Here is a 26,915-nt window from a genome sequence, read left to right as displayed (position 1 = left end):
TCAGTATTCAATGCAATATTTTTAACTATAGTTATCATGCTGTACAATAGCTCTCTAGACTCATTCATCCTTATATTTGTGTTTTCTTGTCATTTCTCACTTCTGAGGATTTCTCTACCTTTTTTACCAGCTCAAACTTTCATTTTAAAATACTTTCTGGAGCATTGATGTTACCTAACTTCAAGACTTACTATAAGCCACATTAACCAAGACAGTGTGGTAGTGGCAAAAGAATATACAAATAGATCAATGAAACAGATAGACAGGTGAGAAATAGACCCACACAAATATAGTGAACTGATCTTTGATTAAAAAAAACAAAGGCAATACAATGGAGAAAAGATAAGTCCATTCCAACTCTTGGTGCTAGAACAACTGGACTTCCACATGCAAAAATTAAAAGAAAAAAAAAAGAGTAAGAATCTAAACACAGACCATATACTTTCACAAAAATGAACTCAAAATGGATCATAGACCTAAATGCAAAACTCAAAACTAAAAATTCCTAGGAGATAACGTATTAGAAAATCTAGGTGACCTTGGATTTGGTGATGAACATTTAGATATAATATCAAAAGCATGATGCAGGAAATAAATAATTAAAACCTTCTGCTCTGTGAAAGACACTATCAAAAGCATGAGAGGGCAGGGCACAGACTGGGAGAAAGTATCTGCAAAAGATACCTGATAAAGGACAGTTATCCAAAATATAGCAAAAACTCTTAAAACTCAACAATAAGAAAACAACCAACCTGGTTTTAAAAATGGATAAAAAAAATTAAAACAACGCTGAGATAGCACTACACACCTATTAGAATGGCCTAGGTCCAGAGCACTGACAACACCAAGGAAGATACACAAATTCAAGAAGCATTCTATATTTTGCTTTTCTTTCTAATGTTCATGAATGACAAAACTAAGGCTCTGATAAGGGAGGTGACTCACCCAATTGAGGGCCCTTCCCACTTTAAACCCCACCCACAATTCCTCTTCTACAAAAAATAAAAGAGCTCCACAAATCAATATTTATCTAAATAGTTTAAAGTTAAAAGTTAATTTTGTAGGGAAGTCCTATAATTACTACCTTGACTTCTTTCTCCACTAGACTGTGAGTAGAGCAGTAATGCTTTTCATGAATGGAGGCCCTGATTCATTTACAAATGCAGTTCTGCTACATAAAGTTCTATCTTTCTTGGGTAATATAATAAAAGATAAAAATTTTTCATTAATGAGTATCCACTTAGAAAACTCTTAAGTCTTCAGCAGGCTATGGGATACTTGCTTAAATTATTACCAATGAAAAACAATAAGTCTGGGGCCAGGTTTATTAGTCTCTGATATGTTGTTACTCAAATTGTGAAAGAAAATTATTTTTACTTACATTTACTTATTTTTTTATAATCAAGCAATACTTTAATTATTCAGTGTTTCATATGATGTTATCTCTACCTGTAACAGAAGTGTATCTGTATTCTTAAGTTTGGCAAATACAGAAATCATCAGATGCAGAAAATTAATAAGTAATCAATGAGAAATATATAGGAATGTATAAACATATACATTATGAGCATTTCTGTTTTATAGCTATTCAAATACAATGATTACAATGATAAAAGTGTCTAATTGGGTTCATCAAGCCTCTATCATTAATGTACCAATGTAATACCACTTATTGGCTTCTTTTGAAATAAAACTAGTAAAGAAAATTAATCACCTACTTGGCCTCAATTAATAAATATACATGAATTAGAGATGTCTTTTTAACCAAAGAGTAGAAACTTTTAGATACAACAGGGAGCTGAAGTCTAAACTATACCAAAAAAACAAACAAACAAAAAAACAAAACACAGGTGGCAGTAATATTTATGCGGCCATTATAACCATATTATTTTGAAAGCCAACCTATTTACATCATCAGTTTCTCCATTATTCTATTGGGTGGGCCCTAGTTTGGATGACCTACTACATTAACACTCCCTGAGGGAGTCTAGGTTGGATAGAGGAATATTCTCCAAGGATAATTAAATTGAGAAAGTGAAACAGAAGAGAATCATGTCAATGGAGCCTCCTTCATGGTTATTACTGAGCAACTGCTAAAAATTATTTGAAATAACTTCAAATCAATTAGAACTGTGTACACATCTTATCTTTTGGAAATTAATTTTTCTGTATTAAAGACACACTAAAATCCTCATATATTATGAAATAAATACATTTAAAATAATACCTGAAGCAGATTTAGAATTCTGGGAAGGAGGACTTCCTGGACTCCCCCAGAAAATTTTTCTGTCTAATTTTGTGGTTAATCCTGGAATCTTCCCCTCCTGACAGTGACCCCCTGAAACCTTGATTTTAGCCTAGATTTAGAAACTTCTACAACTAGTCCCACCTCCAGGGTGGGTAAGTCTTAGCCTGTGATAACTGAGATAGTATTAAATCTATGCATAATGGAGCTCATTTCACTTTAAAAAAAAGAAAAGAAAAATGGCTACAGTTATTAAATCCATACTAAATGTGCAGCATTATATGTGTTCTATTATTTTATATTGTTAATATATCCATTTTAAGAGGAGAAAACTGAGGCAGAGAGGGAGTAATTTGCCCAACATGACACAGTAAGTGAAAAGTCAACTTACTATGTGCTAATTAGTTGCTAGGCAGATAGAAAGATGAATAATGTATAGCTTTCCTTTATAGACTGAATTAATTTATTCTATAATTATTTTCTTATATTTCACAAATCAAGGGCCTCATCTAGTGAAAAGCTCAGTGGTGTGCCTGATTCATGAGAAACAGTGGAAAGCAATCTTAGACAATGGCTATCTGGTAGTTCTTAAAACAGTGTCCTGTTGATACTTTTATTAGTATTACTTAGAAATGGGTAATTCTGCCGATACCATGGCAGAGAAGGATCAGTATTACCAACTTTCCCTTTTACCTCAGGCTCCAATAGCATTTAGCACCACCCTGTTACAGATTCTGTCATTTAAAACTTTGATATTTTGTTCATCATGGATTTTTGCATTAATTTTGCTTTTAAAATATTACATTAAAATATTATTTATCTCGATTACTGATTTTTTTTGGCACTTCCTTAAATTTTGTGCTAAGGCAAGTACCTCATTTACCCCACTTGCCTTATCCTAGTCTCAGCCCTGGTTAACAGCAAACATGGAGACACACCATACATGAACAAGCCTGCTATTTTCTTGAGTTATGTGGCTGTCACAGGAGAAACCAAAGAACCACTCTTTATGTAGTAGTTGGTACTCCTCTATAAAGACATTAATGAGGAGATACAGCTCAACTGAACAATACAATTGGGAAAACATATCCTTTCAGGTAGAATTATACATAAATACAGAAGGCTTATAACTGTTTAATAAGCACAACTATACCCACTTTGTAAAAGAATGATTCTGTTATTCCAGAGGGATTTGCTTAAAGTTAGCAACTCCATAGTATTGAAAGTTATGTCTTACAAAATCCATGTATTTTAAAATGTATAATTTAGTAACTCACTTTTGTTTTTCTTTGCTTTCGTAAGGGTCATTCATACACTTTATGTATTACCCAACACCCCCCAAACAGATGAATTTTGAAAATTCAAATGTCAGAAACTAGCAAGTATTTTTTATTCTAGTACTTTTTTTTTTTAACCCTCTTTGACATAAAATTTAGTGAAATATGTAAAGGAGTGATTAGAGCTGCAGTTAGCCTTTGACCTTTACATATAGTTTGGCTCTGTTCCCCAAATTTCTGTTTTTAAACTCTTGTACCAACAGTCCTCTTCTTTATTCATACAGTAATTTTTCTTTAGTGATCAATTACATACATATTTAAGTATATTTTAAAAGAATAGAAATGTAGCTTGTCATACACAAATGGCTCTTAGAGAGTTATTGGTTTCATGCCAGTGCTGTCAACTTCCCAACAACAGATTGGATTGGTTAAGAAAGAAGCCATAAACAGCCTATCAACAAGTATTTATACAGATGTTAATGAATTTAAAATTCTGTTAGTATAACATTTATGCCAAACTCCAATTTTATTTGTCCTTTATTGTGAGATATGATGCAATAACTTCTTTTAATAAACACATGCAGACCACTTACACTTTATAATGTAAATCATATTTTTACTATTCCCAGCATAAGATACATAGAATCAGCCATTTATCAAAGTTACCAAAAATATTTCCGTCACATGAAGCATTTTGCTGAGTATGCAACCACGTCCTTCAAAAGCTTTTGGTAAAGAAATGAACTCATCTCCATCCATGAAACCAAGAGTATTTTGTTACTATATTACTGAGAAAGGCCATTAAGAGAAAAGAAAATAGTCATGGGAAAGTCACTTTATGTATTAAAAATATAAATAATTAGCTTCTTTTTGTGTGCCCCAAATGATAATTGAATCCTAACCTCCCTCTGTAAATTTAGAAAACTGATTAATTTGAGGCATATGAGTTTAATGAACACTTATTTTGCTTTTCATGAAGAAAAAAAAATTTCCATTAATTTAAAAAAGACTTCATTTCTTTTTAAAAGAAAAAAAATTATTTATTTATTTTTGGCTGCATTGGGTCTTCATTGCTGCACACGGGCTTTCTCTAGTTGTGGCGAGCGGGGGCTACTCTTTTTTTTTTTCTTTTTCTTTTGAATTTTATTTTATTTTTTTATACAGCAGGTTCTTATTAGTTATCAATTTTATACATATTAGTGTATATATGTCAGTCCCAATCTCCCAATTCATCCCACCCCCTCCCACCCCACCTCCCCCACCCCACCCCACGGGGGCTACTCTTCGTTGCAGTGCGCAGGCTTCTCATTGCGGTGGCTTCTCTTGCTGTGGAGCATGGACTGCAGGAGTGCGGGATTCAGTAGTTGTGGCTCGCAGGCTCTAGAGCGCAGGCTCAGTAGTTGTGGCACACGGGCTTAGTTGCTCCGCGGCATGTGGGATCTTCCTGGATCAGGGCTCGAACCTGTGTCCCCTGCATTGGCAGGCAGATTTTTAACCACTCTGCCACCAGGGAAGCCCCCAAGACCTCATTTCTTTTGGAGAACTTCTTAAAGCTGAACTGCTTTCTTCTAGGATTGTGTACATTGTCAACGTTTTATTTATAAAGTAGCTATACACACACACACACACACACACACACACACACACATATATTGTTTTTAATTTACTACCTTTGGTTGTCAATTTTTATCCCAATCTAATTCTGACTTTCAGAGCTGAAGTTTCTATTATAATAATTAAGTTAATCACATTTAGACATGTGTTATTCTCCACAATGCACAGGTTCATCTACATGCTAAAAATCTAAATTGCAACTCTTTATTTCTCAGAGAACATTAATCAACTATGACAATCACTCCGTAATTTTACCAATATTTGTTGAGCACCATCCTACTATGTATCACTTAAAAAGTGTATATTCTAGTAGGCAAAACAGACACATGAATAGGTAAGTAAAGTATAATGTAATAAATGCTATCATCGGGTCTCTATATTATCCTTTGGAGGGCATCTCTAACCTAATTTGGATAAGGAATGGAAGTGTTCAAAGATCAGGAGCTTACCCCAAAGAATGTAATTTCTAAACTAAGACCTGAAGACCTGAAGTAAGAACACCATTGATAAAGTGGATAATCCCAAACACAATGTCTATAGGCAAAAAAGATCATTTTGAGTAATTATAATACATCTGGGTGATTGAGGCAGGAACTTAATAGATGTGTCTGAAGGTATAAGGAAGGCCTGTATGCTATGCAAAATGTTTTGAACATTATCCAAAGATAGTAGAGAACCAAGAGTTCAACCTCTGAAAGAGCAAACTAGACGTGTACTTTAGCAAGACCATTTGCAGTATGGAGATATATAAGTGGGAACAAGGCCAAATGGAAAAAGACCAGTGAGAAGGCTGTTACAGTAACTAAGAAGAGATGATAGTAGCCCGAATTTAAATAGTCACAATGCAAATACCAGAAATTTGACGGAATGAAAAGAATTTAGAAGGTAAAATCTGCAGCTGAAGGGTGAGGAAGAATGCTGGTTCAGTACAACACTCTGGTTTCTGAATTTTACATTGACGATGATAGTAGAATTATAGGAACTTAGAAAAGGTGGGATAATACATGAGTTCAGCTTTTTACATATTCTGTTTAAATTATCTGTAGGATACCAAAATGGAGAGATTTTGGATAGATACATTTCAGAAGGAGATAAAGAAAGTGATTGAAGAAATTGAATGAATATCCTCTTACAGGAAGATTATAACCAAGGAATAAGATAGGGCCAGAATAGTACCCCAGAGAAGAATCCTGAGAGTGGAAGAGATAGCAAAGGAAGATGAGCCCTTGAAGGAAACTGGGGTTTAGACAAAAGGGCAGAGAAAAACCAGATAAGTGGAATTAAACAAGACTCAAAGGAAATAATCCTTTTAAGAAGGAAGACGTGAACAATGTATAATATTACAGAGGAGTCAGTAAGAATTTCAAAAAGTCCCAAAGATTTAGCAGTACTAATGATCTCGGTGTGAACGGTTCCAGTGAAATGGTGTGGGGAGGAAGCCATATTGCAGTGAGCTGAAGCACGAATGTCAGTAAGTCAACAGAGACTCTCACTCACTCCTGTTCAAAATGAGGGCAGTGGGGATGAAAGAAGGAGCCAAGTATTACTGAGATACCCAGCAGGGAGACTAGACCCAGTTTCTGGATTAGATGTCATTACATAAGGAATGAGCAGCCAAGGTTTACTCCAGAATATCTAGTCTGACTGACTTGGGAATTCAGGAGAAAAACCAGACTTAGTAGGGTGATAATGATAAAAACAAGTTGTGATTCTGAAGTTCAGCTGGATCTGAGAACAGGAATAAGATAGAGGTTGGTGATATCTAGTTCTCTAAGCTGCCAGCCTCCTGAGGCAATAAACAGTGCATATCTAATTGACTGGCATCAAAAACCAGCACAATACCAGGCATGGGGTGTGGTGGTGGACAGCAGGGGTGCGAGTGCTCCTAGATACTTGCAGAATGACAAGCATCAACATCTGAAGGAACACAAATATAAAGGAGCCTGAAAGGAAGCACTCAAAGTCTGATGTTCCAAAGTCCTGCAGAGAAGAGAGTTCTAAGACAAAGAAAATGTTCTGTGTAGTTGAATTCAGCAGAGAGGCCAATGAAGATAAGGAATAAATGTGTTTGGTAGATAAGATAGTTTAAGACCCTCATAGTAAGGACAGTTTCAATTTGACAAAATCAGATTGCAATAAATTAAGGAGGAAATGTAAAGGAAAGACCGAGAGAGTAGATTCCTCTTAAAAGAATTCTGTTAACAACCGGTATCTTTTAGTGTGAAAGACAAAATATTAGAAGAGTATAGAATTTGTCCCTGAAATCTTATGTGTCATTTTATATAAGTTTATCAAATCGGGAGATACAAACCTATAAATTATGAGATGAAAATTGTTTATAGTTTAGAAAATATTTAGCAAGTAGATAAATTTGGATACCTAGAGAAGAAAATATTTGCACCAGTGATAACAGATAAAGGATTATGAATGTCAGTTGAAAACAAAAATGGAAATACTAGAATCCAGCATATAATTGGGGAGAACAAGAAAGATATTTTACACTTTATGACCTATAATTGGTAAATAATCATATGGAATCACTTTCAATCTCACTAGCAGTAGAGACATATAAATTAAAATCATATTAGACAATATTTTTCTCAAATTATCAACAGCTTTAAAATATTTAATATCCCAATGTTGACTAGGGGCTTAGTGAAATGAATAACCTCATATAGCAGATGGTAAATTGGTGAAAGTTTTTAAAACTATTTGACAATATAGATTATATTGTGTTCCTCGAAATATTTATAACTTCAGACATGTTATCTTTAATTCCACCTGAAAAAGTGGATTAATTAAATAGAATAATTAAAAACCTTCATATAACAAGTTAGTACCTCACAGTGTATAACCCCTAAAAGTACTTTCAGGATGAGATTTCCATTACATAGAATGCATTTGTTATAGTACTAACTGAAAAGTAGAATGTATAGGATACATACAATTGTATGTAAACGAAAAACAAATCTATGAACAAAAGAACGAAAAGAAAATGCCTTAAAAGTGTTATCCAGTTGTTGTCTTTGAATAGTGGGGCTTTCTGTGGATTTTCTTTTCTTTGACTTTTTAGTTTTGAGTATTTTTTAAATCATCTATTATGAAAACGTATTATTTTTATAATAAAAAGTTTAACAATTTGTTTAAATAAAATTATTAAAATGTGTGTTTTGAAGTAAAGCAGCATATATAGACTGTACTAACTAGGGGAGAGCAGGAATCAAAAGGAGACTTTTTTCTTAGGTTGATGGTACGAGAAATTTATGAAGACCCAGAGAAGTAGGAAAGAGCAGTAGATATGCAGTAGCTTCGAGTTTTGCAGACCAAATGATGCTTCTTCTAAAACCAAGAGGATTTATTGGGGAGCCTGAGTAGAAAGTGATAAGCATCTGTTAAGTAATCCGGGTCACCATCATTCTTCCTACACAAGATGCTAAAAGCAAGCTTCAAGGAGTAAATACTACTTTCTCCTCAGTGACAGGGGTAATCCTAAAATGGTTTAGCGAAAATCATTTGCCAGAATCATTTCCTCCAGCATTTGAATGGCAATATTTTTGAATACATCCAACCAATATCACCACTATGCTAGTTCTCTTTTTTACACGGAACTCATGCCAATCTACCAATCTATGCCTTCAGATTATGAATATGAATTGGACCCTTACAGTGAAATCTCTAATCTTTACCCAGGGATTGTTATTTAGAACCTTGGCTGAGTTCTGATGTAAAACCACTTAGGGTTTATGGAGTGTTATTGTACAGTTGAGGAAAACTTTTCAGAATGAACACTTTAAAAAGGGACTATTGCAAGTATATGTCACTTTTTTAAAACAGAAAGACGTAGAGATAATTTTTATTTTCAGCTAAAAGTACACTTGCTACAAAACGATTCTCTACATATCAAGAGTAGGTAAGTTTCCAATCGTGGGTTCAATTGATTATCAGGGTCACTGATTCCTCACTACTATCTGTCATTGTACTCATGGGTTCACCATTTGGTCTAGTCAACCAAGAAAGGCAGATAAAAGGCTGGGACTCTGCTGGCGAAGAGACTTAATGCTTAATGCAGTGTGGGTGTAGCTACCCCAAATCTTCCCTTTGTTTGAGTCTTTTTTATAGTTTCTTTGTAAGGAAGGCCATTTATCAAAATGGTGTCTGCTCATGGATGCAGTGGTCAGCCCTTGAAAGTGAAGTAATTGTTCATTCAATACAGCAACTATGGAGGGATTGGCTTAAACTCAAGAAGAAAGGGTGTGACCATTTTAGAAACATAAGGTGGCACAAGAAGTTAACAGGAAGTTAACTTTACTAAGTAACGTAATTTGGAGAAAAAAATCTTGATTTGTAGCTTTCCTGAGAACTGGCTCCAGTATCTCTTTGGACTGAAAACTAGAGTCATTTCACTAATACAACAGTAACTTTTATGGAATAAAAAGACATGATGAATGTACCATCCTCAACATATTCTGAAAGACAGATGCTAAATGTATGTATACATGTGTGATGTGTCTCTGTACAGCACCAAGCATTCAAAATAGGCTTTGCACCATGCTCCATTTGTTTTCCAAACAACTTGCAAATATAAAATGACTTTCTATGTACGAAGATCTGTAGTGAAAGAATAATTCCAATTAATAAATTGACATTTTAAACATCAGGTTTTAAATTATAGAATTCTTGTGAGTTTGATTACCATGAGTTAGTTTCAAGAGGTACCTTCTCTGGTGTACTGTCAGTCAAGCCTACAATGCTAACAAGTCCCTAAGCATGGTGATGGCACCAAAAAAGAAGCAGTCTAAAAACTCAAGAGAAGTGCTCTAAAACGACAGGTCTTCATTGTAACTCAAATGCATGACATTGATGTAGCAGCAATGTCTGCAGGGTTTTTTTTTTGAAAAATACAAACATATATATAGTAAATTTAAATGTGAATATAACGGTCAGATTTTTCTTTTTCTTTCATTTTCTTACTATTTTATTTTTGTTTATGTTTGTTATCTTGTGTTCTTACCTTGTATAATTTCTCCTCTTGCATATTCTCTATACCCATCTTCACTGTTACGCTTTCCCCCCTCCATCTTTGAAATCACTGTTATGGCGTTAGCACAGGTTTCCTAAACCAAATATAAATGATATCCTAACTTAAGCATTGTACTAGCTTACACAAACCAAGCTTAGTTTTACATAGAATTAAAATTCTGTTTTGAAAATCCTGAATATAATTTATAAATTCTACATATGGATAAGATAGCATGAGAACAATTAGACTTTAAATTCCGTCTACCAAAAATAATTATTTGTATTTTCTAAAACACTAAAAAACAAGCCCTATAAAATGTAGGTTGCACTAAAACAACTCCTTTATTTTTCAATATAGTTGGGTTTGAAACTCAAGCTGGAAAAGCACTTAATCTGTAAGTGACTGACATTATTTCTCTTACAGATGATTTAGCTCCCATGAATTAAATTGTCTTGTTTTTCTTTTTTTTCGTGTGATAAAATTGTTAGCCTAGACTGAACTGGTTGGCCAAAATTTGATCTCTTTAAATAACAAATAAAATTTCCATATTTTTTTCCCTAGGTAAGGAAGAAGAATTTATGTATAAGGATACCACTGCAAATGAAAAATTAGAAAGGAATAAAGAATATACATACCAATGGCTTCATACACAGGTTGGGCTTCATGAAACTAGTTCCAGAAACATGAAATGGTGAGGTCATTTCCTTTAAATTAGAGTTTTGTATTGCAAATACATCTTGAAAACTGAAACCTAAGTTAATTGTGCTAAAACAAACATGACTTTATATAGCCAAAGGCCAATACTCTACATTGCCAGGTTATAAATGGCCTCTTATGTAGAATAGATTTGATCGTTCTTTATATTTTTCACCATAAAATATTCAAGAACTTAGTTTCTGTATTGCTTAAAACCAACACAAATGATTGATGGTGATGATGAACCACACAAATAATTCTACTTTATAAAGTAAAATGCATGGTATCGATTAACTGTTTATAAATATCATATGTATTGGAGGTTATAGTATTTTATTTTATGTTATTTTTGTTATCATTTATGTTTGGGAGTTAAAATTATAATTCAACCCTGATGCTGCCACTTTACCAGTCATGTAACTGATTTTCAATGATGTCTCAATGCTTTAGTTTCCTCTTCTTTATAGTGAGATGATAATATCTTATCTCTCTACTTCACAATAGAAGTGAGCTCTCAAGGTTGAGGGTATCAAATGTTGATGTGCCTTAGCAGCAAACAAGGTGCCTTAAGCTTAATAGGTAATCAATAAATTTTTATTACTTTAATGTATGTATTAGTTTTCTGGGGCTGCCATAACAAAATACCACAGATCATGTGGCTTTAAGAGCAGAGATGTATCGATATTTTCTCACAGTTCTGGAGGTTATAAGTCCAAGATGAAGGAGTCAGCAAGTTTGGTTTCTTTAGAGGTCAGTCTCCTTGGCTTGCAGATGGCTACCTTCTCACTGTGTCCTCACATGACCATCCCTCCACCTGTGTTATCTGTGTTTTAAACTCTTCTTACAAGGACACCAGTTATATTGGATTAGGGCCCACCCCTATGACCTCATTTTACCTTAAGTACCTCTTTAAAGGCCCTATCTTCACATAGTAATATTCTGAGGTATTGAAGATTAAGATCTGAACATATAAACTTTGAAGGAACAAAATTCAGCCCCAAAAATGTAACATAAAGCGCTTATGTGCATAACCACTAAACCAAAGTTTTAAGGAAAAAGAAGTCTGGATATAATTTTTTTTTAATTAATTTATTTATTTTTGACTGTGTTGGGTCTTCGTTTTCTGCGCGAGGGCTTTCTCTAGTTGCGGCAAGCGGGGGTCACTCTTCATCGCGGTGCGCGGGCCTCTCACTATCACGGCCTCTCTTGTTGCGGAGCACAGGCTCCAGACGGGCAGGCTCAGCAGTTGTGGCTCACGGGCCCAGTTGCTCTGCGGCATGTGGGATCCTCCCAGACCGGGGCTCGAACCTGTGTCCCCCGCACTGGCAGGCAGACTCCCAACCACTGCGCCACCAGGGAAGCCCCTGGATATAATATTTTGACATAAATTTTTTAAAATTGAAGTATACTTGATTTACAATGTTGTGTTAGTTTCAGGTGTACAGCACATACATATTCTTTTTCACGTTCTTTTCTCTTATAGGTTATTACAAAATATTGAGTATAGTTCCCTGTGCTATACAGCTGACATAAATTTTTAAGACTTTCATTTTAGCTACATATATCCACAAAACAGTAAAAAAAAAAAGTGCTATTATAAGCATTTATTAAATATGTAAACCAGTATTGAATCTAAATGTAGATGACTCTTTGGAAAGGTTTCCAGGGATTGTGGGTGACAACTATTTAAATGAGTAACAAACAAATCTACAATTATGAGGGCTAAAACTTAATTTAGCAGAAAATTATAATGTGCAAAAATGCAACCTTTTTTAATAATATATACGAATGGAAACCTTTGTATGTAGTCAATTCTATCCATACAGTTTCTTTAAAAACATGGAAAAGAAAGTGAAATTAAAATATTTCAAAATCTGGATTGTTATAGCCTATTTCATTGTGAGCAAAGAAAGTAGGAATAAAGCAATCAACATTTGAGAATTTTTTATTTTGCTAAGTATTCTAATTAATGCAAGCACAATTTATTTTATGTTGGTATTAATCAATTTAGCATAATTCATAACATGACATTCTTAGGACTGTAAACAAATATAGTATAACCCATAGCTTACCATCTGTATTAACCAGGTGTAAGAGGTCTGGTTTAGAAATATAAAAGCATCTGTATAGATAATGTGAAAAATACAAGCAAAATGTTTCAGGATGTATTTTAGATATGCTTAAACATTTCACAACATCCCTTACTCCTAAATAAGTTATGTTTAAACATATACTGCAACAGGCAATTGTTGATGGATTTTCTGTTTTGAAAATATAATATAATATATAAAAGAAGATATAGGTAGTAATATTTTAAGAAAAATTGTTTTCAAAAACAGAAGTTCTTGAAAAGCCAAATATCAACAGAAGTTCATTGTGAGCATTAGTATAATGCCTTAAACATACCAGAGCTATTTTAAAGATAGGAAGTTTTGCCTTTCTTATAAGTAAGATATATAAGTACATGTAGTAAAATATTTATATTTTCTATAATTTATTAGCTATGGTTATTGGTACTTTCAGATTTTTGATCTGTGTATGTGTTTATGTTTGGCAAAGAAGGGTGGCATTAAAGTGTTGTTTAGAAATTTAAATTTCATGTCAAACTGAATTTTAAAATGACTATGAAAAGATGTAAATTTGTATGTATCTTTGCATGTCACCTAATTTAAGAAAAGTATTATTTCCATTTTGTAAATTATTGATTTCTCCCAAACTTTTCATTGGGCATGTCTTTCATAGTCTTCCTCTACATTTATATAATGATATGATTTCTGTTTTTGTCACTGTGCAGCAATCACTTCTTGCCTGAGTTAGATCCAGATGTACTTAATGGTGGAAGAGTTCAGCTTGTGGTAAGAAATGTGTTTAAAGTTCAGAAAAAATGTTGTGCACACCAGTACTCAATAAATGGCACTTTAAGATATGTCCATAAGTAGTGTAAATTATGAAAATACCACAACTGTATCTTTTTGGGATAATGTCAAAATGCTATGTATTAAAATAGTACCATGTTTTCTTGGCTTGTAATATAACTTTAAAATATGATATTACTTTAAAATATTAATTATATATGGCAGATTTTAAAATATTAGCATGCTACCGTATTTTTAAAAATACTCTGGACAAGAAGTTGTATAATAACATTATTTTCTAGAATATTTTAAGAGTAGGATATTTGAGGGAAACAGCAAAGTACCCTCACAACTCAGGAAATCAAACCAGATAAAAATTAGAAAGTAATTGTGAACTCAACCATTCTAAGTAATAAAGTGTAAATTATTGGAGCTCAGGACTTCCCTGGTGGTCCAGTGGTTAAGACTTCGTCTTCTAATCCAGGGGATGCAGGTTTCTATCCCTGGTGCGGGAACTAAGAGCCCACATGCCTTGTGGCCAAAAAACCAAAACATAAAACAGAAGCAGTATTGTAACACATTCAGTAAAGACTTTAAAAAAAATGGGCCACATCAAAAAAAAAATTATTTTTTAATTGTTGGAGCTTTAGGAACAACCAAGTTCTAACTTGGTCACCAGAGTGTAGACTCTAGACAGTATAACTAATGGGCATTGCAAAAGTCAATTGAACTATATATATGCTATTAGAAGGAAGACTATAGTAACAGAAGGAGAATGGCCAATATGGAGTCTAGAGAAAGAATCCCCAAACAAGAAATTTTAAATGTGTTTCCAAAAATTTCCAGAAAAGAGGTTACCCTAACCAGTGATGGAAGTGTGTGGCCTCCTTGGCAGGTGAAAATGGATGCATCAAGTGACCCTAACTTTATGACACCTTCCTATGTCAACTAGTAAATATTCCTTGCTCAGATTCTACATTCACCAAGAAAACTGATTATAATTTAACTTACCATGCAGAATTTAGTGTAAAAAGATAATGTATTCCCTAATAGGAACTAGTATTATCGTATCCAGAGCAGTTATTCATCATTCTCATGAATAACTCATTCAAGGAGTTTTCCTGAAAGAGGAGAAAAATTAGGATAATAGCTAAAATTAGTGTGTTTATGAAAATATATAGAATCTATGTACATATTTGAAATAATCACTCAGCAAGTATTTTCTTGCATTTTAATAGAGATCCCTGTGGCAGAGTGACATGTAGATTACCCTAGGAAAATTGGTACTTCAGGCTATTAACACCCTATGTGTTATTGACTAGCACTTTTGCACAGATTTTTGTGTGGCCACTTTGGAGCAAGAATGGGGAATATAAAAGTGCCAAGGAATGCCAGGATAAAGGAAAGGATATTACATTTAATTATTATACCTCTAAAAATGAATGAAAACAGATTGGGTAGATTACTAATCAAAATGGTTCTATGAGATTAATGCTCTGACATTAATCTCCTTCCTCCCTATCCCACTATATTATACTACCTACAAATGTATGGCAAATACATAGCAATGATAAATGATTGTTTTTTAATATGTTGAAGAGGTACAGCTGAACACAAAACAAGGTAAGTATTAATAGTAGTAGAACAGACTCTTTTTTTTGAGTCAAGACAGGGGAATGGATCAAGGATTTATGCTAAAAGGATACTGGGGTAATTGAAGGCCAAGAGTGGAAATCATGCAGGGTGTTGGAGAATAAAAACACCCTACTAATGGGGGAACTTGTACAGATAATTGCATAACTGAGACCAGGCCATAACTAAGAGGAAAATCTTAAAATTTTAAAAAGCTGCAACTGCTGCTACTATAAGATCCTCAAAGACATAAGAATAACACCCATAATAAAAGGACAGAAAATTATGGAACAAAAATGATCAAATTTTAATTAAAGGAGAGATGGATATGCAAATAAGCCTATTATAAATTCTGGAAATAAAAAATATCATTGAACTGAACCCTCGACTAGACATCATAGAATAGAGAATTAGTGAATTGAAAGTTTATTTACAAAGGAACAATAGATTGACAGCTAACATCATATCAGAACAAGGTATACCAAAAGACAATGGAGTTATTTCTTAATAATAGGGATGAATATAAATATCATCTAGAATATTCATCACTAACCTTCAAAAGTGAGGACAGTTAGACATAATCAAACACTCAAATGCTGGGCTTTGAGGAAGCTAATAAATAACCTCTCTGTCTTCCAAATGGGATTAAAGCATATTGTATGACAGACAGGAATGAGAAAAATGGAAACAAGATATTATTTTACTTACCTACAAATATATACTTCAGAAGGCATGTCACAGAGCTAGACAATTATATATATATTTTTTAGAGTATTTTTTTTATATTTTTATTTATTTATTTTATTTATTTATTTGGATGGACATAGTGGTTCTTTTTTATTTATTTATTTATTTATTTATTTATTTGGCTGTGTTGGGTCTTCGTTTCTGTGCGAGGGCTTTCTCTAGTTGTGGCAAGTGGGGGCCACTCTTCATCGCGGTGCGCGGGCCTTTCACTATCGTGGCCTCTCTTGTTGCAGAGTACAAGCTCCAGACGCGCAGGCTCAGGAGTTGTGGCTCACGGGCCTAGTTGCTCCGCGGCATGTGGGATCTTCCCAGACCAGGGCTCGAACCCGTGTCCCCTGCATTAGCAGGCAGATTCTCAACCACTGTGCCACGAGGGAAGCCCTAGACAATTATATTGTTTATTAAATTTATCCCCCCAAACGCTAGCATTTTCCTGCAGAAGACAGTCATAGTTCAGGTTCTCCAGAAAACATACTCTGAGATTCTGATATTTGAAAGCAGGATGTTAATTGGGGAAGGCTTTCAGGAACAACTCCTTTGAGGGATGAAAAAAGCAGGATTGAGCAGAAGGAGAAGGTGAATTGCAATAGAGTTAAATGATAAATCTTAACATTAATATGTGCAAGGCCCCTACAATGATAACTATCAAACATTCCTTATAAAAAAATCAAAGATATATACCATATGCATGAATAGGAAGACTCAAATTGTAAGACGTCAGTTCTTTCCAAATGATCTATAAATTCAATAAACTTTTAGAAAGCTTTTTAGTAGAAATGGACAGATTTTTAAAATGGAATTTTAAATATGAAAATGCATAATACCTAGAATAGTCAATGCACTCTTGAAAAGGAATAGTAAGGAGAGTCACACTATTTGATTTCAAGACTTGCTATACAACCCCAGTAATCAAGACTGTATGTTATGTTCATAAAGAAAAAAAAAAAAAATCAATCAATGGAAAAGAATAGAGAGTCCAGACGAATACCATACTTATAAAGTTAATTGATTTCCTTAAAGATACTAAAGCAATTAAAAAGAGGGAAAGAATAATTTTTTCAACAAATAGTGCCGGGCAACTGGACATCTACATGGAAAAAAGAAATGAATCTCGACTCCTACTTCACATCTTACTTAAAAATAAATTTGAGATGAATCATGGGCCTAAATGTAGAAGCTAAAATTGTAAAAATTCTCAGAGAAAACATAGTATGGTATTTTCAAATACCTGAAGTAGGCAAAGTTTTCTCAGATAAAAAAAGCATAATCAAAAAAAGAAAAAGGTAAATTGTACTTCATCAAATTTAAAAGCATTTGTACTTAAAAACAACATTCAGAAAATGAAAGGGAATGATAAGTCAAACCACATCCTAGGAGAAAAATTCATTCTCCCTCTTCCTCCCTCCCTTCCTCCCTACCCACTTCCTGTTTGCCTTCTTACAATCAATAATATAAAGACAGACACCCCAAGTTATAAAAAAAAGTGGCAAAAGGTTTGAGAGACTTCACAAATGAAGATATTTGAATGGTTAATAAATACTTTAAGTTAAAACAACAATGAGGTACTACTACATAGCACTAGAATGGTTAATATTTAAAAGGCAAATGTGGGTAAATATATGGAACAACTAGGACACTCACACATTGATGGTATAGTGAAAAATGATAAAACCATTTGGGAAAATAGGCAGTTTCCTATAAATTTATACATACACCTACCCTATGACCCATTAATTCTACTCCTAGTTGTTTACCCAGAGGAAATGAAAACAGATGTCCACATAAAGACCTCTATGAAAATTATATAGCAGCTCTATTGATAAAAGCCAAAACATGCAAACAGCCTAAATGTTTATCAACAAGAGAATAGATAAACCGTGGTATATTCTTGCAATGGCATACTTACTGAAAAATGGAAAGAAATAAACTCCCAATATACACAGAAAAATGGGTAAATATCAAAAACAATATAGTGACTGAAAGAAACCAGACACTAAAGAGTGCATACTATATGATTCTAGTTTTATTAAGTTTAAGAATAGAGAAAACTAACCTATCCAATGGTGAAAGAAATCAGAACAGTAGTTGCTTTAAGTATGAATTACTGGAAGGAGGCACAAAAGAACTATTTGGTAGTTATATTAGTCAGGGTTCACTAGAGAGGCAGAATCAATAGGATATATATATATATCCTATATCCTATATCTCTAAATAGATAGATGATAGATAGATAGATGATAGATAGATAGATAGATAGATAGATAGATAGATAGATAGATAGATAGATGATAGATAGATGATAGATAGATAGATGATAGATGATAAATAGATAGGCCAGAGGGCTGATGGTATAAGTTACAGTTCTAGTCCAAAAGTCTTGAAATCAGGTAGTATGAGTCTTCTTACTGTTCTTTTTCAAGATTGCATTGGCTATTCTAGGTCCTGTATACAAAGCTTTTTTACGTGTGTGTGTGTGTATGTGTATGTGTATATATATATATATAGAGAGAGAGAGAGAGAGAGAGAGAAATTTATTAGCAAGCTAGCTAACTAGAGATTTTATAAATATATTTATTTATTTAGTATAAAGGATTATATACTATTTATTATAAGGAATTGGCTCATTTGATTATGGAGGCTGAGAAGTCCCATGATCTGCTGCCTGTAAGCTAGAGACCCAGGAGAGCCTGGTGGTATAGTTCCAGTCTGAGTCTGAAGGCCTGAGAACCAGAACCAATGGTATTAAGTTCTAGTCCAAGTCTGAAGGCCTGAGAGCCAGGAGTGCTCTCCTGGCTCTTATTGGATAAGTTTCAGTCTTAAGACAGGAGAAGACCTATATCTCAGCTTCATCAGTCAAGCAGAGAGATGACTTCTCTCTTCCTCCACCTTTTTGTTCTATTCAGACCCTCAAGGATTAGATGATGGCCAGCCACATTTCTGGAGAGCATTCTGGTATACTCAGTCTGCTGATTTACATACAAATCTCATCCAGAAACATGCTCACAGACACACCCAGAAATAATATTTAACCAAATATTAAATATTTGGTTATTTAATATTTAATAATTGAACTCAACAATGTAATTAGAAAATGAGCAAAGGGCTTGAATAGTTACTTCACCAAAGAGAATATTCAGATAGAAATAAGCACACGAAACGATTTTAAAAATCATTAATTACTAGGGAAATTGTTAAAACCACCATATGACACCACCCATAACCTATTAGAGTGGTTAAAATAAAATGCTGACAATACCAAGTGCTGACAAATATGTGGAGCGACTGGATCGTTCATGCATTGCTACTGAGGAAAAAAAATATTCATACATTGCCACTGGAAAAAAAAATGTGTCAATTTCTTATAAAGTTAAATATATACTTACTTGACTCAGTAGTTTTGCTCCTGAGCATTTTTCCTAGAGAAATGAACTTATGTTCAATCAAAAACCTATACATAAATGTTCATAGCAGTTTTATTTGTGAGAGCCAAAATTGGAAATGGCTCAAATCTCATTCAGTGAGTGAAAGGATAAACAAGTGGTGGTATATACATACAATGGATACACAAAAAGGAATAAAAAGCAACAAACAAGAACAAACTCATGTTACACACAAAGACTTTCATGGATCTCAAGAGCATTTTGCTGAGTGAAAGACAATTTCAAAAAGTTACATACTGGGACTTCCCTGGTGGTGCAGTGGTTAAGACTCTGCTCTCCCAATGCAGAGGCCCATGTTCGATCCCTGGCTAAGGAACTAGATCCCACATACATGCCACAGCTAAGAGTTTGCATGCCACAACTAAGGAGCCAGGGAGCCACAACTAAGGAGCCCACCTGCCACAACTAAGACCCAGCACAACCAAATAAATAAATAAATAATTTTTTTAAAAAAGTTACATACTGTATGGTTTCATTTACATAACATTCTCGAAGTTATATAATTATGGTGATGGGGTGTATATTAGTGGTTGCCAGTGATTAGACTGGGGGGAGGGTATGACTCTAAAGGGAAAGCAAAGGAGTTTCTTTGGGAAGATGGAATAATTGTCTATTCTGATTGTGGTGGTAGTTACATGAATTTATACATGTGATAAAATGTCATAGAAGCATACACAAACCAAAAAAAAAAAAAAAATACTGCATGTGAAAACTGGTGAATAAGGTCTGTGGTTTAGTCATGGTATTGCACCAATGTCAATTTCCTGGTTTTGTTAATCAAACTTTGATTATATAAGATATCATTTGGACAAGTTGTGTGGAGGGTATACAGGGAACTCTTAGTACCAATTCTGCAGCTTCTATGAGAGTTTTAAATTCAAAATAAAAATTTTGAAAATGACTGAACTTCATGTTTAAGTTCTGTGCATTTCATTACATGTATATTATAACCCTGTAAAACATTTGAAGTGCCTTCCATGCCCACATATGTTACATAACAAGGTGTCTGCCTTATTATATAAGAAAAAGGGCTTGTGCAATTATGACAATGTATTATGAATGGAGGGGTATGCATACCTCAGCTTTCTGCAACCGAAGATAAAAATATTTTTAAATCACTCATATGTCTAGAAATAATACAAATAATGATGTGGTATGTTCATAGCATATACAATAATTTGCATATTATCCAAACAGTTGAATGAACTAAATCTAATTATTATTACATCTGTAACTAATTATTACAGATGTAATAATGTACAGTGAAAAAAGCAAGTTGCAGAAAAAAGATACCACTTAGGTTAATTTTGAAAATAATACTCTAAAATTTTTGAATACCTATATGTAGAAATACTAAAAGGTAGCTTATAAGTGAACTTCACTTTATAACATTTTATTTCTCTTTTTAAAAAAATCTGGATAATAAGTAAATAGGTATTTATTCTTATCTGTGCTGTTTATGTCTTGACTTCTAAAAATAAAAACTTTTAAAATAAATATTTAATAAAATCTTGTTTATGAAAAAAAGCAGAAGGAAGAGGAACTCACAGTTCTTTATTAAATGAGAGACATTCTCTATTTTTAAATTAAGTTGCTTGGTTTGGAGGTGAACCAGGATCCACTTGCTTAGAGAAGTCATGTTCCAAAATTCATACCCCTCATTTCATTGTGAAAATATGAGAAAAAATATTATGAACTTTGTAGATGGGGCTGCAAATGTGACCTGATCAGAAAATAAAGACCAACGAGAATTTTGCAAAATCACTATTTAAATATTTGCTATTGAATTGCATATAAGAAATGTCCTATCTGACATTAACTCAAAACTGTTTATTGTGTTATAACCGTACAGAATGTTTAATATTACAGTGTTTTGGAATTAAACATACATTTTTGTAGAACAAGTATTAAAAGCATGGTTGATTATATTCCATTTTTAAGTATATCCATTTTGCATGACATAGAAGAACATATATATTTTCTTTATGATTTCTCTACTCGTTAACAGTAAGAGGAAGAACGGTGTTCAATTTGAAAGCCAGTGTTTTCAGAAACAGAATTTGAATATAAATACATATGCGCTACTGGACTTGTAGCTAGCCTCTTTATGAAATTTCTAGGTTTGCATTTAAGCTGATAGGTGGCACCGTTGCGAAATTGTGTGTTACTGTTAAGTTTCACTTCTAAATTTGATTCCCTGTTAAAATCTGGCTTAATTAGTAACTGACATTGTTTTCTACTTTGGAAGAAACAATCTTTTGGATATTAATGGCTTAGATGATAACAAGGTTTTGGGAAGGCATGTGTTCACAAATATTTTCTTGACATGTAGGTATTGTCTTGTTTGGAGGAGGGTGGGATTTCTGTGTTTTAAATAGGTGTACTGAAATTGTGTCATTAAATTGAAGCAAATAAAGCCTGATTTTAATATCCTGAGGCTTACAGATAAAGCCTCTTTAGCCAGCAGGAGAGTCCCCTATGTGGTTAACATGTTTTTCCTTGTTTTGTAACTGGTCTCACCAAAATTGTGGTATTGCTTTGATAGTTCCCCCTTATTCCTGTCTGGTTCTTTTGATGTCTTAGTATTGATGGAGCTATTCTAATGGGAACATTAAATACATACTCTTGTGCACTAATTGAAATAAACTCCAGAAAGAATGTGTTACATTTTTTGGACTAAAATCACAAGTGTAAATTGGAAGCCAATTGTTATTTATTTCATTTTCAACAGTTTTCTGCTGAGGTTTTTTGACAAAACAATTGTATCACTTAGCCAGATACATTTTAAAAAGTGACTGATGCTATAGAATGGTTTCTATTCTGAGTTCAGTAATAGCAAACTTGCTCACTTAACAATGAGAAGGTCATGCATATGGGTGGGAAGGTGGGAAGGGGATGTAAAGGAGAAGAGCAAAGATCTGGATCTGAAAGAAGATGATCTTTAGATTCTGGTTTCATGAGTTTTTGTAGCTCATCATATGGGAATAGCTTTTTAACCACAGCGATGGTTTTATGGCTTTCTTTCACTCTATTTAAATTTTTCTCACATCAAACATTAAGGACAATGCTTTCTCACAGGACTTCAAGCATCCTGTGGTTTGGGTGAAATCCCAGCTACTTTGAGGCTGCTTTGCATTCCATCATGGCATTTTCTCCCACTTCAGGGCTGAATCCTGATAAATCCTTACTTAATGATATTAGACATTATGTAAAAACAATATTTTATAGGCAAGAAGTGACTCTTTCAACTCTTAAGTTCAGCCCAAGATAGTAATAAAAGTTCTGAGAGTAATTTTAGATGAAATAAATTACCTAACACATATGTCCTTAAAATAAAATATCTTGAAACTTCTATCTATCCTTACTCCCAAATTAGACTTAATGTATAGTATTTTTATATTAATAATGACTATAATGAGAAGGTAGAGGTCTTTTGTGACTTTGTAGTATACAATTATGTGATAAAAGGCATTTCAGGGAATTTTATAAGTGGTAAAACATAAATATTGCAGAAAATAATCCAATGTGACATTTCTAACGTTCAATTAAGAATTAAATAATATCCTTGGTAAATAAGTGATGTTAAGTTATTTAAAGTTTCGTCAGTTGCCTTTAAGATTGATTTTCATCAAAATTACTGTACTAAAGTATTTTCTTTTGTTGTACAGACTCAAATAGCAAACCTCAATTTTAAAATCGGCTCTTATTTGCAAAAAATGCTTTGACATAGTGCATTTGTTCTGCCTGGGCTGCAATAAAGGATTGTGGTATCATTTTGAAGAAGGTTGTTTGACAGAGCCTGTTTGTTTATTTGGGGTAATGTGAGCTGCATTCAGAAAATGCCATATTTTGTTTCATGATTGTATACATTCTCTCCCACTGCTCCCAGGCAAGGCTTGTAAGCAGAGAAGACACGGATTTAGACCTTTTTTCCATGACCAGTGGAAGTGCTTTGTCTGTGAAGAGAGAGAAAAAAAATCAGGCACACAGACACACAGCAGGATCTTCAAGTAAGTTGTGGTTTCCTTCAGAATTAATTTAGAAATCACAAATGAATTGATGGAAACTAATGCCAGCAAACATTCTTTTACAGATAAGGGGTAGGATGCCAGCAACCAGAACTGCCCAAAACTATGCATTTGAATTTTTCCTTCTTTAAATGTCTTCTTTTGATATAAACAGAATTAAATTATTTCAAAATTAATAGCATCAGTTTTTATTTTAATTGTATTCTGTGACTCAGTGGTCTACTCCCCCACCCCCCAACCCCCATGGATTGTATTGAATTCTTTGATCATTTAGTTCTAAAAGAATTTGTTTAGGCTAATTGTAAAAAGTTGGATTTATATATCAAAGTAGTGTGTTTTGGTCTTTTGTCATTAATTTAATATATATTATAAGTAAAGTTTGTTTTTGAAGGAAATTTTTTTTAAATAACAGATTTTAGATAATAATATTATACTGTCAAAACCATGCTCTTAAAAACTATTTCCTTTGAAAAGATGACAGTTTATATTTCTTAATGATGACTTTTTCCAATTGTAAACTTGTCACACACATCTGTTACCTTTAATTTGGTAATATAACTACATATATATACATATATATATACATATATATATATATATCATGGTTTCAACAAGAATTGCATAGCAGTTTTTAACTCTGAAAAGATTGTAAACTTTAAAAAATATCTGTATCTTAGGATATTCGGGGGTAATAAAGCCTAATTTTTTCAAACTCTTCAATTAACTTACACTGTAGAGATTTTGAAATATCTTCTAAAGTGTTATGGTATATGAGTATAAAAGATGTTTCATTTAATACCGTATTTTGTTAATTTTCCCAAAGTATAGTGAACCTCAAAAGTCCACACATTAACTTACACTTCATTTTAAGGAATAGTTATTCTCTAAAAAGATTTATTATTCATTGATGGTATGGTATGACACAAAGTCAATATTTGATTGAATATGAACAATTCAACAGTCCAGATGGTGCTCTTCAGATAAATGAACACTTCAAAATGATTCTCTGACTTTTCATCCAGATGCTTGGTATTATTAGATTCCAGTCATTTAAATCCATTAATATGTGCAAGTTCATTTTGATAAATTTTAATTTTGTTTTAAAATTATTCTTTTAATATGTCTAACTTAAAAATATTTCCCAGCCTTCAAAGTTCTTAGAGTGCTTGAATTTTCCTTACTTAATTATAGAATCTGGTCATGAAAGGTTACCCTAGTCAATATGGTTAAGAAATATTTTAGGTTCATTCACCTAAGTAAAATTATTCATTTAATATAAATTTTCTACAGCAACATAATGTGTTAATTACATCAATTATATATATATATATATATATATATATATATATATATATATATACATATATATATAATACCTTTCAGAAGGAATCAACCTGTGCCACACATAATAATGAATATTGCCATATCTGTTTTAAGCATTGCCTATTACAAACTCATATCACTTCGAAGCAGTGTAGGTAAAAAGAAACAAACCCAATAAAATTTTAACAAAAATTGCCTTGTCACTGTACAGAACAACAAAGCTTCTGTCCATCATATACCATCTGAATGTTAAAACATAAATAACTCAATGTCGGCAACTGTCCTGAAATGCACAAGCTTCATCTTTCACTTACATAAACACTGAATCATAGATTTTAGAGTATACAAGATCATTATAGAGAGTTCATTTCTTAACACTTTCTCTAAGAAACTGTAGTAAGGCAATTCTCACTGTAATTTCAATTAGTTTGTCAATAAGTGGCATTATTGCAAACACTACTAATCACTAAATCTGTTCATCCTCACTGTAATTTCAATTAGTTTGTCAATAAGTGACATTATTGCAAACACTACTAATCACTAAATCTGTTCACTTAGTGACAATTTAAGACAAGCCACTTTAGAAAAATAGAGTTTTTATTAAAAGGATGAATATGAATAAATACTACTTGCTGAATTATTGTAATTACTAGTTTACTATAATAGTCATGTAATATAATGGTAAAAGATGTGAGTGAGCTCTGACACCAGTTTGCCTAGATCTGTATCATGACTTAATTTCCTCATCCTTAAAATGGGAATGATACCTACCTTGTAGAGTTGTTTTAGGATCAAATGTAGCACATTTAGAAGAGAATCTGACTCAGAATAAGTGCTTAGTAAATGTTCTTTGTAATTGCTACCCACACATAGCTGTAAAAAAAAAAAATCAATTGAGGTAAGATATTGAAGTCTCTAGTGTCTAGTCACACGGGCTAATGAGCTCAGCTTAAAAGAAATGTACTCTTAATAGTTACTTGACTGAAAACATTGGCATAGCTTATTATCCATAGAAATCTTTTAACTCTCAAAGTCTTTGGGTCCTAGGCCCCCATGGTCCTAGGCCAGCCACTTACAGTCTTGGTATTTTGAAAGCTCTTTTTCCTCCAGCTGTCTCTCTCTCAAAATCTTGTCACCTTATTAAAGCTAAAATATTTCTTTTAGCTTTGCAAGCCAAATCTAGAGAGTAGTTTATGGGATGCAGCTCTAAAATTCTTTCAGCCTTTGAGCTTTTCTAGGTATTTCTCTTTCAATGTTGCTATAATATTTGTAACATGTATTCTTTACAATTAGATGCATTCAGGTTTAAAAACCCCATTCCACCATCACATATAAGTTGTGTGACCTTGGATAAATTATTTAACCTCTGAGAATGAGTTTATGATCTATAAAATGGAAGTATAATGTCTATCTCATAGAGTTGTACTGAGGAATAAATAAGTAAAAATATCTGTAAAGTATGTGATATATTGCCTAGTAATAAGGAAGGGCTTAAAGTATAGTCCTTGTTGTTTGTATTGTTTGTTATTGTTGTATGTTTTATGTTACTGCTGCATTACTTTAAATAACTTCAAAGTAGAGTTGTCTTCCTTTTCTGTGTGTCAAATAATTCCAGAACCACTGTACTTTCAGCATGCTGTCCATCTCAAGCAATACTGTCTTTTCTTAGAGAATTTCCTGATTTTTTGTCCTTTTCCTTTTAAGTCTTATTGCTCTCTTACAAGAGGCCAAGGGAATCTTCTACTACCTATCTTTATAATCTATCTAATGACTTGAAAAGAGATGAAAGAGGTCACATTCTTATTTAAAACTGTGCCATTTATAAAATGACTATGCCAAGAAATTTCCTCATTTAGACAATATTTAGATTAAAATATTTGATTTCCTTAAATGGTTTTGGTTTTGGTTTTCTCGATTAATGTTCCCATTTAATACTTAAAATAAAGGATGCATTACAATAATAATAACTTTATTGCTCTAGCAATTTATAGCTTAACCAATTTCTTTTAATTATCTTTTCTTATTTATAGTGATTATT

At 33.1% G+C, this 26,915-nt stretch overlaps 1 protein-coding gene across 1 annotated transcript in view; it reads left to right on the top strand.

The window, feature by feature from the left end:
* LRRIQ1 (leucine rich repeats and IQ motif containing 1) overlaps positions 1 to 26,915 on the top strand; it is a 207,712-nt gene that overhangs the window by 165,260 nt on the left and 15,537 nt on the right. The window contains exons 25-27 of the mRNA XM_082418862.1: positions 10,718 to 10,847; positions 13,647 to 13,707; positions 23,416 to 23,536. Coding sequence (XP_082274988.1) covers positions 10,718 to 10,847; positions 13,647 to 13,707; positions 23,416 to 23,536 — 312 coding nt within the window. The remainder of the gene's footprint in view (positions 1 to 10,717; positions 10,848 to 13,646; positions 13,708 to 23,415; positions 23,537 to 26,915) is intronic.

Source organism: Balaenoptera physalus, assembly GCF_965194825.1.
Source record: "Balaenoptera physalus genome assembly, chromosome: 13".
Classification (NCBI taxonomy): Eukaryota; Metazoa; Chordata; class Mammalia; order Artiodactyla; family Balaenopteridae; genus Balaenoptera; species Balaenoptera physalus.
The sequence above is the reverse complement of the archived record's forward strand: the minus strand, read 5'-3'. Positions and strand labels throughout refer to the sequence as shown.